This window comes from Pleurodeles waltl, chromosome 2_2, assembly GCF_031143425.1.
Source record: "Pleurodeles waltl isolate 20211129_DDA chromosome 2_2, aPleWal1.hap1.20221129, whole genome shotgun sequence".
In the NCBI taxonomy this organism is placed as follows: domain Eukaryota; kingdom Metazoa; phylum Chordata; class Amphibia; order Caudata; family Salamandridae; genus Pleurodeles; species Pleurodeles waltl.
This window is the reverse complement of record NC_090439.1, coordinates 1,142,435,714-1,142,447,805: the sequence shown is the minus strand read 5'-3', so window position 1 is coordinate 1,142,447,805 and position 12,092 is coordinate 1,142,435,714. Positions and strand designations below refer to the sequence as shown.

General features: G+C 45.4%; 1 protein-coding gene across 1 annotated transcript in view; it reads left to right on the top strand.

Moving 5' to 3' along the window:
* Positions 1-12,092, top strand: part of WDR97 (WD repeat domain 97) — a 327,470-nt gene that overhangs the window by 147,424 nt on the left and 167,954 nt on the right. The window contains exons 12-13 of the mRNA XM_069221060.1: positions 4,279-4,339; positions 8,366-8,521. Coding sequence (XP_069077161.1) covers positions 4,279-4,339; positions 8,366-8,521 — 217 coding nt within the window. The remainder of the gene's footprint in view (positions 1-4,278; positions 4,340-8,365; positions 8,522-12,092) is intronic.

Sequence of the window (12,092 nt, the reverse complement as noted above, 5' to 3'; positions counted from 1 at the left end):
TCATTCAGTCCTGGCTTGTTGGCAAACTTTGAATTTTGAGATATGATATTTTTATTAGTTTACTGTCACTGTAATAATACTAGTATGCAAACTGCTGCCCGTAGGATGTGGCCACATGCTAAATCTGTACTTTGGTTAAAGGAATAGCATTAGGGTTTTGAGGGATGGTCCGCTACATTGCAGCACTTACAGGGGTCATGTTAAGCATAGGTAACCTACTTGTTAGAAGTGAGTTACATGGTTCTGCAATACAGGAGCACAATTTAGTTTTTTGTCAACTTTGCCTTCACGTCAACAACTAATTTTGAAGCCGTATGTCAATGGCTGGATATCATCGACTGACAAAACTAGTAGATAATGTAGATATGTGTGGACAGACATCTCTAGTTGCATTAGAGACCCCCCCAACAATTGCCTATAAAGGTTTAAGATCACAGTGAGGATTGGTGGGATCTTGAGGTCTCTATTTGTATGAATTGTTGTTGACCTTGGGTTTCTGGGAGAAGCCCAGTGAGCTAGTTGAGAAAGGTATGTTGGGTGTGTGGTGGGCAAGAGGGTCTGTTGAGTTTTAGTCTCAAGCTCTGTTTACAGGTCAAAGAGTCTAATAGACAAAGCTCTCCTTCTTTACCTGCTGTCGTGAGGACAGAGCTCTAGTTCATATGCCTGGGGCAAACGGTGACCATGGTATGTCCATTATTTGGCACACATGGGAGCTGGTTGATGGGACAGTGGTTGGGAGCTCATCAGAGTGTAGCGGAAGTTACTTATGGAATAAGAAAATTACACTGGTTATGTGAGAGCAAAGTCTCTGTTGGGAATGAGGAGTTGGTGATGGTGAAGTGGGGTGGCAGCTCCAAGAGAGAGTAGCTTTCTTCCTCATAGGAAGACCCTCTGAGTGGGGAGATGTTGCTCAAGAGCATCTCGAAGGAGAGTGAGTTAAGTGTGGCCCAGCTGGGGAAAGTGTGGGGTTAGTAGTGGGCAGACATCAGATATGTCGCTAAGGTATGTGTTGTGCCTTGAGATTTCCGCTGAGTTGATGGAACAATGGTTGAAATGTATATTTCTGTACTGAGTCAAGGACAGGAGGCACGTGCTTTCCTTTCAAATTACTAATACCCACATACAAATAATGACATAAACTGAAGTGTGTTGTGTGTGCCAGGTGTGAACTATTTTTGAAGTTATGAACTCTGTTTTCAGTAAATGTCTTATGACAGTAAGAAAGCCTAGTTCATGATATTGTAAAAGATTGCTAGTCTGAAACATCTGGCTCCTGAAGAGCTAGAAGGAGTCAAAACATTCAGTCCCTTCTGGAAATCATTGAAAAGCAGGTACTCTAAACCTCTAACTCCAATGTGAGGCCTGTCAGATGTTTATAAATTTACATCTTGAATGTACTCATATTCATTGTTTATCATGGGTGCTTAGGAGGCTGCTCGTGGACCTCGCAGCGGCAGGTTTAATGATGCCAGGCACATCCATTGCTACACAGCTGCAGGCCCCTCAGTTCCTTTCCCACTACTTGCGTAAAATGCCAAGAGACAGGGCGCTTAATAGACTTAATCAATAACACTCTGAAGCAGTGCAATGGCAGGCGTGTAATCAGGGTCGGCTTTAGCATTGGTGGCTCCTGGCGCAACAATCTTTTTTGGCGCCTCGCCATGACCTCCTTCTTGAGTTCCCTCAGTACTGCCTGGCAAATGTGCCGCTCATCTCTCCATAGCCCTCTCTCACGTACATTTCATTTGTTTTAAAGCGTTGGTAAAGGCTAGCTTTACTAATCCACTGAACTATAAACATAGGGGCTTATTTACAACCCCTTGCGCCGCCGGTGCGTCACTTTTTATATGGGAAAAGCGACGCACCAGCGGCGCAAGGGACTTGTAAATAAGCCCCATAAAATACAGATCTGTTCTCTGCAACAGGCATATTAACCCTCTGTGCTACTTTATGGCAAAACTACCACTAGAAAGATCTTGGGCCTCACTTTATAGCAGGAACATAAATCTCAAGAGTTATCTTGACATTTTTATTGCTGCCTGAAAGCTGGATGCACAAGGGACTTTGCAGCAGGTGTTCTTAAAGTGTACGTTATTGCTAAACACAACCCCCCTCCTTCTTAGGTCAGTGCCCCACCTCCAGGTCAGCACCCAATATGACTGTACCGGCTGCATGTTATATATATTTGTAAAGCGCACTGTCATCTGCGAGGGTACCCTGGTGCTAAGCAGGCTTCTGCGCCTCGGCCTGTCTCTGGAAGGGTGGTTAATCGAAAAGCTTGGTCTTCAGCTTCTTGGGTAATTCAAGAAGAGAGGAGGAGGTTCTGATTTGAAATTGGAGGTCATTCCATGCTTGAGGAGCGATGTAAGAGAATGCTTGTCCTGATCTGGCACTGTGTATGCATGGGATGTTGGCAAGTAGGAATCCTCTGGAGAGGAGGTGTCTGGGTGGTTGGTGAAGGAGATTCGACTGTTCAGGTACATGGGGCTTGAGTTATGGAGTGCCTTGTGTGTGAGGAGTTTGAATTGAGTGTCTGTGGATTGGAAGGCAATGGAGTTCCCTGAGCTGTGTTGTAATGTGAGTTGTGTGTGGGAGGATTTGGATGAGTCTGGCTGACGAGTTCTGGATGATCTACAGTCTTTTAGTGAGTTGCTTGTGATCGTGGCATAGAGGGTATTCCCATAGTCCATCTTGCTAGTTGTCATGGCATGAGCAACAGTTTTTCTTGTGTTGCCTGGATTCCATTTGAAGATCTTCCTCAGCATCTTCAGGGTATGAAAGCTGGGCGTGGAAGCAGGATGCTGTGGCCCATTGACTTTTGCAGTCATGTCCAGTTTGCTGTTGATTATGATTCCGAGGTTCCTGACATGGATTCTGGGTGTGGGTCCGTGTTCAGCAAGCCACCAGTTGAAGTTCCAAGTTAAAGTGTTCTTCCTGAAGATCACTACTTCAGTCTTGTTTGTGTTGAGCTTGAGACATCCAGTTAGCGTCTTTGGTCATGCAGGCAGTGAGCTTGTTTCTTGTGTTGGGAGTCCTGTCCAAAAGGTGGAGTATGGGATACTTGTTGTCTACATAGCAGAGGATGTTGATATTGTGAGTGCGGATGACATTGGCCAGAGGAACCACGGATGCATCGAAAAGAGTGTGTGGGGCTGAGTCAAGACCCTTGTGGTACTCCGCAGATTAGTTTGGGGATTTCTGAGGAGTAAGGTGCCAAGCTGACAGCTTCTGTTCTATCTGTTAAGAAGGAGCAGATCCAGGGGAGAATGGGTTCTTGGATGACAATCTCGTGCCAGCACCTGATGAGGATGGGGTGTGAGATTGTTGCAGATTCTGCAAGGATGTCTAGGAGAATGAGGGCTGCTGTAAATCCTCTGTCAAGGATTATGTGGATGTCATCTGTGGTGGTATGAGTGCTGTTTCTGTACTGTGGTTGGGCCTGAATACAGACTGCTTGGCATAGAGAAGTTGTAGTTGCTGAGGTGGCCAGTGAAACGTCAGTTGATTAGTTCTGTAAGACATTCTCTAAGACATTTGCATATTTGGGAGGGGGGAAATGGGACTGCAGTTGGAAAGCGTGGCTGGTTCAGCGGATGGTTTCTTGAGCAGGGGCATGACGGTGGCATGTTTCTAGGTGCCTGGGAATGTGGCTTAGTCAATGGAGGCATTGAGGATGGGTGTAAGTGCTTCACTGATTGGTTTGAGTCCTTTGTTGAAGGCATGTTGGGGGCAAGGGTCAGATGGAGCCCCAGAGTGGATGGTCTTCATGGTAGCAGCAATTTTGACAGTGGTGACGGCAGGCCACGAGGTCAGGTTCGTTCATCTGCCATGATAGGAAGTTGAGTTGCAACAGTAACAGGGTCCAGTTGAGGTCCGAACTGAAGGTGATTCTGGTTACAGAAGAATTCCATAAGATTGTTGCAAAGGTCTTGTGAGGGGGTGTGTTGCTGGAGGTGGCAGGAGGTGTGGTGAATTCTTTGATGATGGCAAAGACTTCCTTACTGGCATTGATGCAATCTGCAAGAACTGTGCACTTGGTGTTCCGCATCTGCTGGTGGTACGGTCTTAGGGCTGATTTGTACTAAGCTCTTAAAAATGGTCTGAGATGTATAGTACGTATCTTTCACTACGTGTCAGATACCTGTCAAATTCAATTGCTGGTAAGGTCCCACCTCAAGATTCTAAATCCATGCAAGATCCATCAGTTCTCCAAGCCAGTAAGTTTGTTTTTGTCTCTTTGTACACTCATTCTTTCTGTGATTAACTTCTCATTCTCAGGTCTCAAGTCTCTTTGTTGCAGAACACAGAAGAAGAGGGAGTGAACGCAGAGGAGAAGGAGGTAATGTTTTATATATGTTTGGATGTGCACTGGGAGTACTCAGATACAAGCATTCAAATGCATGAGGTGAGAGTGGCTCTACCCCTGGAGTCTCCATCTGCCTCCTATCATTGATGCCTCCAGTGTTTGCAGGTTTGCACAACCTACCCCTGTGTGGAGGGCAACTCAGAACATGCTTTGTCTCCTGTTTTGCATGGCAGCTTTCAGAAAGCAGACCAGTTGTGCTCTGAAGCATGACTTTTGCAGCCTGACCTATACTCCTTGTAGATTGTCCCTTTCTCAATGGAGAACTGTAGACTAGGCAAATGCGTACCCAGGATCTCTTTCTAATTTGGTCTTTTCATGTGATGTGAAGGACAAAAGAAAAGACATCAGAAAGGCCAAACAACTCTTTCTGAGGCAGCTTTAGAGTGTTCGGTGTAGGTGATCCTCGGATGAAGATCTGTCTAGTCAGCTGATTAGTGCCCTCTACTTCTACATGTTAGATGATCTTTCCTAGCAGATCAATAACTCATCCCACCGTACGGAAAACAGCCACTGTGGTATGTACATTACAAAGATTTGCAGAGCGACAACGTGGAGGGCTGTCCATACGTCTGTCAGACATGCCTGGTTTGACTCAGACTAGAGAGCAGACATTCCAGTAGGTCTGTTTTTTTTGTATTTTTACAGAACAAGTCTTTGTAATATATTGATATCTTTTTTTGGTTTCTAATCATGTTTTCTAGGATCTCAGCACATCTGTTCATGTGCCTAGATCCTAGATTGTAGTGCTAGATCTTCATAAACAACCCACCTGCCTCCCACAGGACACCAGTATCTAGAGACGGCAATGGAACCCTTTTCTGCTAGGGGAAGATCAACTCAGTGTCCCAAAAAGCTTTGTGGGATCCTTGGGCAGCCTGGTTAATAGACTTATATATTGTCTGTTTAGGGTTAGCTACCTAGCTGCATCCTTGTTTTGTTTCTTTTCTTTTGGTCTTGGTAAATATAAACACAGTATAGCTGTACATTTAATTTCAGTCAGTTTTATTGTGAATTAACTAGCCACTAGCCACTACCAAGTATAGGACCCCAGATATCTTGTAAATTGCCTCTACAAATGTAAACATTGCCAGTGAGTGGTACTAATATGCTAATATCACTTGGGGAGTTAGCATCTTAACTTTCTTGAACATCAAATTTAGTGAAGATGTGACAAGATGAGGCAGAAGATTCTAGCTACCCCACAAAAGTATCCAAAGCTTTGCCAAAAGCATTGTTGAAAACCTTGGGGTGCTCTAGGACTGCGCGTTATCCAGTGGCATGAGTGGGATTTGGCACACACCATGTTATGTTGCTCGTGTGCCTCAAGGTGTTATGTAGGGTGTTGGGATAGTGCTATCTGAGGTCAGATAGCCTCACTGTGTCTCATCATGGTGACTGAAGCCGCGCAATGCAGGGCGCTTGAACATACCGCGTGTGTATTGACCTACAATAAGGGGATGACTTTATTAATTCTTGGATGTCTAAGCACAGCCAAGTGGTGAGGTTGCTTCACGACAGGACCCATTTACGTTGCAGTAGATCTTTTACTGTGGTCACTTTACTTTTGAAAAAGTGTGCTCAAAGATGGGAGAGGGGTTATCACACTTAGGCCCATATTTATACTTTTTGACGAAAACCAGCGCCGGCGCTGGTTTGCGTCAAAAAATTTACCGCCGGCTTACGCTTTTCCTACGCACCATGCAGGCGCCTTATTTAAGGATTGACGTTAGCCGGGAGGTTGTGCATCAAAAAATGGTGCAAGTCAGGTTTGAGTCAAAAATCATGGCTCAAACTGGACTTGCGCCATTTTTTGACGCACAACCCCCAAGCCCCCATTGAAATGACTCAAGGCATGCCCCCTTGCCCAGAGGCCATGCCCAGGGGACTTCTGTCCCCTGGGCATGGCTCTTAGGCCCCCCATTAGGCAATTAGGTCCCCCTATGCCACTTTAAAAAGTAAAAATAAATACTTACCTTAACTTACCTGTACTTACCTGGGATGGGTCCCCCCATCCATGGGTGTCCTTCTGGGGTGGGCGAGGGTGGCAGGGGGTGTCCCTGGGGGCAGGGAAGAGCACCTCTGGACTGCTTCCATGGTCAGAGACCATGGAAGTGAGCCCACAGGTCCCTTTACGCCTGCCCTCACCAAGGCGTTAAAAAACGGCGCACATCAGGCTGTGCGCCATTTTTTAAGGCCCGCCCCCTCCTGTGTGTCAAAATGGCGCAGGAGTATAAATAAGGCGCACAGGCCTTAAAGTCATTTTTTGGACGGGAACGCCCACCTTGCATGTCATTAACGCATGGCGGTTTCCCGCATCCAAAAAATGACGCACACTGAGGTTTTTTGACGTCTGCGGGGTCGGCGTCAAAGTATAAATATGGTGCAAGGTTTGCGCTGAATGTGCGTCAAAATTTTGGCACACTCGGCGCAAACAGAGTATAAATATGCCCTTTATTTCGCACAGGTGCTGAATTTTGGGAACTCAGTGGTACTATAGGCACAATGTTCCAAGATTTCTCGATGTGTAACACCCAAGCTGGCAGATTAATCACCGATAAAAACCTATATCGGTAAAATTGTATCTGGAGCTTTTTGTGTCTGAAATGCTGGCGATTGACAACATTGTAAACAGGTGTTTGATTAAATCAAGGACACTTAAAAAAAACTTTCTGTCTCCCAAAGTTCTTTGACTCAAACCACTTACTTGGAACTAAAGTTACTAAGGTGAAATATAGTTTTCAGTTGATCTTTACTCCATACATTAGTAAATATGGGAAACTAGATAACACTACAATCTGTATGTTCTCGAATGCTGCTTGATGGGGAGGAAGTATAATCTTCCTCTTTTAAGAAGAATATTTCCAACCTTAAGGCCTCATGCCTCTTGTAATATTTATGAGCAGCAATCAATAAATCTTGTTAAACCTGTACTTCTAAACACTGCCAAACCTCACAATATTGCCCAAGACTTGAGATATGATTCAGGAAAAAAAATCCATGTACTTTACTTTGAAGCCTTTGGGTTATGATTTAGGAACTGTTGCACTTATATTATGAATTATCATTATGGACTACGTCAACCTGGGGGAGATTATGATACAAGCACAACTGCAAATGTAGAGTCCCTGGTAAATGTAATTGAATGCATGATTTTTTACCTGGATTTTCTGCATTTCTAGACAGATCAGATTATATACCTGTGCCCAGATTTTTTTGTGTCATACCCTGATTTTATAATAATGAGCCACTTGATGTTTTATGAAGATGCCTTCAATACATATCACTGTTGATTAATGAATGACTTTACAGTTGTTTTCCTTTTTTTTTTCTTATGTGGGTAGTGTTTAGACAAATTATTGTTTTTTTAAGTTTGTTTTTATTGAGAGTTTTTCAAATAATCTTAAACAACAAGTAGCTTTGCATGTGTGACCATGATTGTCATCCTGGATAATACATTCTTCATTTTTTATAATGATTCTTGTTCCGCTCACTCTAACCGCCAATTTTCATCAACCCTTTATCATCAACATGTATCTGCAGGTCAATATCACAGTACCCCGTCTCCGTGCAATCCAGGAGGCGTATTTTGGGGGGGATTCAAAAGTTTTGTGAGCACCGGTCCCCGAGTTTCTAAACAAATAATTTTTACAAATGAAACTACAATGTTGTGAAGGGGATCGAGACTCAGCCATTCGAGTATCAGAGATGTGAGATGGGGAGGCCAGGAGATGCTGGCCTCTGAATGGGGCTCATTGGACTTGCTTTTGGGCTGGGGGCTCTTGCAGATGTGGTGAAATGGGGAGGTGGTGGAAGGCGCGGTACAGTCGGGGTGGCTAGAAGTTGTCACCTGGGTCATGGAAGGGGTGGGGAGATCTGTAAAAAGAGGTGGTTTTACAGAACCTCCCGTCACTAATCCCTTCCCAAGTCAAGGAATCCTTCAGATTATTATCACAAATTTACTTCACATTGGAGAAAGACACAGCTCTTTCTGTCTTCCAGACTTACGCCTCTTTCGCAGCCCGGGACCAGGAGTTGCTCCTCATCCAAGAAGGGAAGCTCCACAGCAGCAAGAAACCGAAAAGAACAAAGGCGACGGAGAAGGCGGCCTTCGAGCGCTACCTGCGCCTCTTCTACAGTGACCGGCCGCGCATCAAGGTACCGGAAGTGCATCTTTGGGGGGATGCTGCTGGACCTTAGCTTGGACTGTCTCGCCCGCTCCTTCTTTTACACACACACCGACTCTCTCATTCTCTTTTACATACACATGTATACGCACCAGCTCTCTCTTTATTTTTTACACACATATATACACACACACACATATACACACTGACTCTCTTTCACACCCACATGTACACACAGACACTTGCTCTTTCTTTTACACCCACATATACACATATAGACTCTTGTTGTCTCTTTTACACACACATATATACACTGAATCTCTCTCCCCGTCACCTTTGACGCAGGGCAGTGCCACAAGCCTTCGTGCTGCGCTGCCGTGCGTCAAAAGAAGAGGGCAGGAATGCGCCATATCTATAAGATACAACGCGTTCCTGTCCAGGGCACAATGGGCTGCCATGCGCCATCCCAGGCATCCAGGCACCCATGCACCATGGTGCAATGGTGTCTGAGGACACCTTCCGCCACGGAAACAATCATGAGAGGAGTTTTTATCTTTCTATGTGTGCTGCATTCTGCATCACACATAGAGAAACAAAAAACAAGGAGAACTGAAGGTATTTCTCCTCGTGGCGCCTCCCTTACCCCTCCCTTGGGGAGGCGTAGGATTGTGACACATTCACAGCTTTACAAACTCTCATAAATCTGGGAATGTGTCAAATGCCCACTGTAACGCCCGTGGCACTCCTCTGTCGCAGGGCGAGGCAACGCAGCAACTTGGGCTGCGTTTGACTTGGTACATATTTACAAGGCCATGAAAAGCCGCGCAAAGTGGCTTTGTGTGGCCTTGTAAATATTGTCCTGCATTGTGCACTTAAAGTGACGTTCCAGCGGCACAGAGGGGCTTGTAATTGAGCCCCCCAGTGTTGTCGTTTACGTGAATGGTGTCCGCTACACAGCGGATTCACAGGTGGGACCAGCAGACTCTGGCGATTCAACACGATCCTGTTGGGTCAATAAGCAAAGTACACCCTGGATTGGAGCAAAGAGGTGTCTGCTTCTGTAGTTCTCACATAAGAGTCTTGTAATAAGGTTTCTGGAGACAAAAGTCAGGTAGAGGCTCTGAAAGTTCAACTTTTGAACAAGTGTGAGGCAATCTCTTAGCATTAGGGGCCCCTCTGTAGTGCCGCCCTAACTACTTCCAAATTAGTTGTAAAATGTCTACAGGCAGCCCTGCAACATCGTCTCTGAAAGAATCCTGACTCGTTAAGAATGTTATGCATGCCCAAGCCTGACCCCCACTAGTCCCCACTGCCTATCAGGCAATAATGCATGGCCTTGCATCTGCAGGGACAGGGTTTCATCATCGGGTAATGTCAATGAGTCCGCTACGCTTAGAAGTACAGTCAGCAAGTTCTCTACTACCTGTTTGAGGGAACTGGACGAGCGCATGAACCCTCGAGTATCTCTTGGAAAGAAAGGACATCATTGAAAGACCAGGAGCCCTGGTGTCCACAAATCTAGTCATACAGACCGGTGTCTCTCACTAGCGTGGGCATCCCTCTGCCAGGGAGAAGTCCTCGAGCAAATGTCGAATTGACCTTCTAGAGATTTTAAAAGTTAGTCTGGTACCAGAATGGGTGCCAGAAGTTAATTTGGGGGATGCTTTGTCTGTTAAAACATACATGAAACACCAAAAAAGCCATTTGCAGAAGTCAGTCCTTGTGCCAGTGTTATATGACCTGAGTACCAAAACTGCATCTAACAGGGCATCTGTCTCTACTACAGTACTTAATTGTGTACCCTTTGTGTAACCTTCATTGCTCTCATCTGAGCCACTCAGCATTTCAGAATTAGAGGAGTTTAAAGCATTTGTTGTTTACTGTGCTCTGCTGTGGTTTTCAATATTTTCGTAGCACTGTCAATACAGGTTATTCTGCACCTTTTATATATAGCATTTCTGCTTCTTCTACAAAGGGTCTTTGTGACTCTTGAATATCTAGGAAAATAGGAGCTCTAACATGATTATACCACCACTTTGGCAAAGTAAATAACTGAAGAAGTCGTGTAAGTTTTTTGCCAGAGCATCTGAATGACCTGGTAAACTGCACTAATGATAACACGTTCTTGCAAAGGCCGAGCCCTAGACCTGCTCCTTCAGGAGGTGAGCTTTCAACAGAATCACAATCACTGGTGTGCTGTCTTCATGTTGGTAATTTAAAAGCTCACATACATTCTTGAATCTCCTGGAGAGAACACTGACTCACGCCCAAATCCAAAAACGCAGAAATGTCAGCCTTCTGTGGGCCTGAGCGGGTGTTGTGTAGGGGAAGGTGGGGCCACAGTTTCCTGACACAAGGAGCGCTCGCCCACTATAAAGAAAAGGGAATTGCTGACTAGGCAAGGCCAAGCTGAGCATAGTGAGACGCATACAGACCCCTGAAATCGCCAGTGAAGGGGCCACTGCCAGGATCTCAATGAGGAAGAACCTGGGAAAGAGACAAAGGTTCAAGTCTGTGCAGTATGTTTTTAAAATACCATGAATGACCAGGAGGGATTGGAAGCTGTGCACCTCCAGACTTGGTGGCTGGCGCACACGCTGAGCGTTGAGAAGAGACATGTCCAGGTTGGGTCAGTAGAGGAGGCACATCACCTCCTGGTCACCATGAAGGCCACGAGCTAGGACCTTGGGGCCTGGCAACTTCCCACTTGTTGTATGGCGCCTGCACTCGCTTAGCTTGTCACCACATTGCACTTCCTTTACTGTGGTTGTGCCCTTCCCTGGTCCGTACAGTGAGCGCTAGAGTATGAATAACTTAGCTGGAATGCAAAGGTATCACTTTTTGTGCGCATTTGATCCCCAAAGCTAATGGAAGCGATTTAAAAACTAGTTCTTATAAGAGCATTCAAACTGTCTCCAGAAAACAAAACACCCTTTTCGTCCAGGTACTTTCTTGTCCTCAAGAAGAGAGTGATATCTGCTACTGCGTAATGCTTCTAGAGAGGACCACTTCCTCCGTGTGGTCTCCTCCCAACTGCGGTACAAACTCAAATCTTGGAGGTCATGTGGATAGAAGACTACATGATACTGTGATCTCCAAGATGCTTACTTCGGCATACCCAATCAAGAAGTCGCCTCATCAATAATATACAGTTGCCATTAGACCTTTCCACTACCAATACGGATGCCTTCCTTTCAGCTTCGATCCTGCACTCAGGTACTCTCAGAGGTAGTGACCCATTCTCACATTCAGCGTGCACGTTCACTTTTGTAGATGCCTATCCAGTGAAAGCACAACTCCAGTGCCTTACCAAGGAATCCTAAGCCTAGTTTGCAGGACACAGATGGAGACTACTCTGATTCCACCCCAGAGACTTCAGGTCCCTGGAGCAGTAATAGACTTGTCAATGTGACTGCTATTTTCGTCCTGAGTGAAGGAAATTAGCATTCCTGCAACTTAATTCTGATGGCCATCTGCATTTACATCATTCCTTTGCACTGTTATGGGCGAGTGTTCTACGTCATGTGGCTCTAGACCAGGGTACTTCTGATGAAACACGATTAAGGAAGATTCTGCTTCCCAGCTGTATCAGTCAAGCCAAA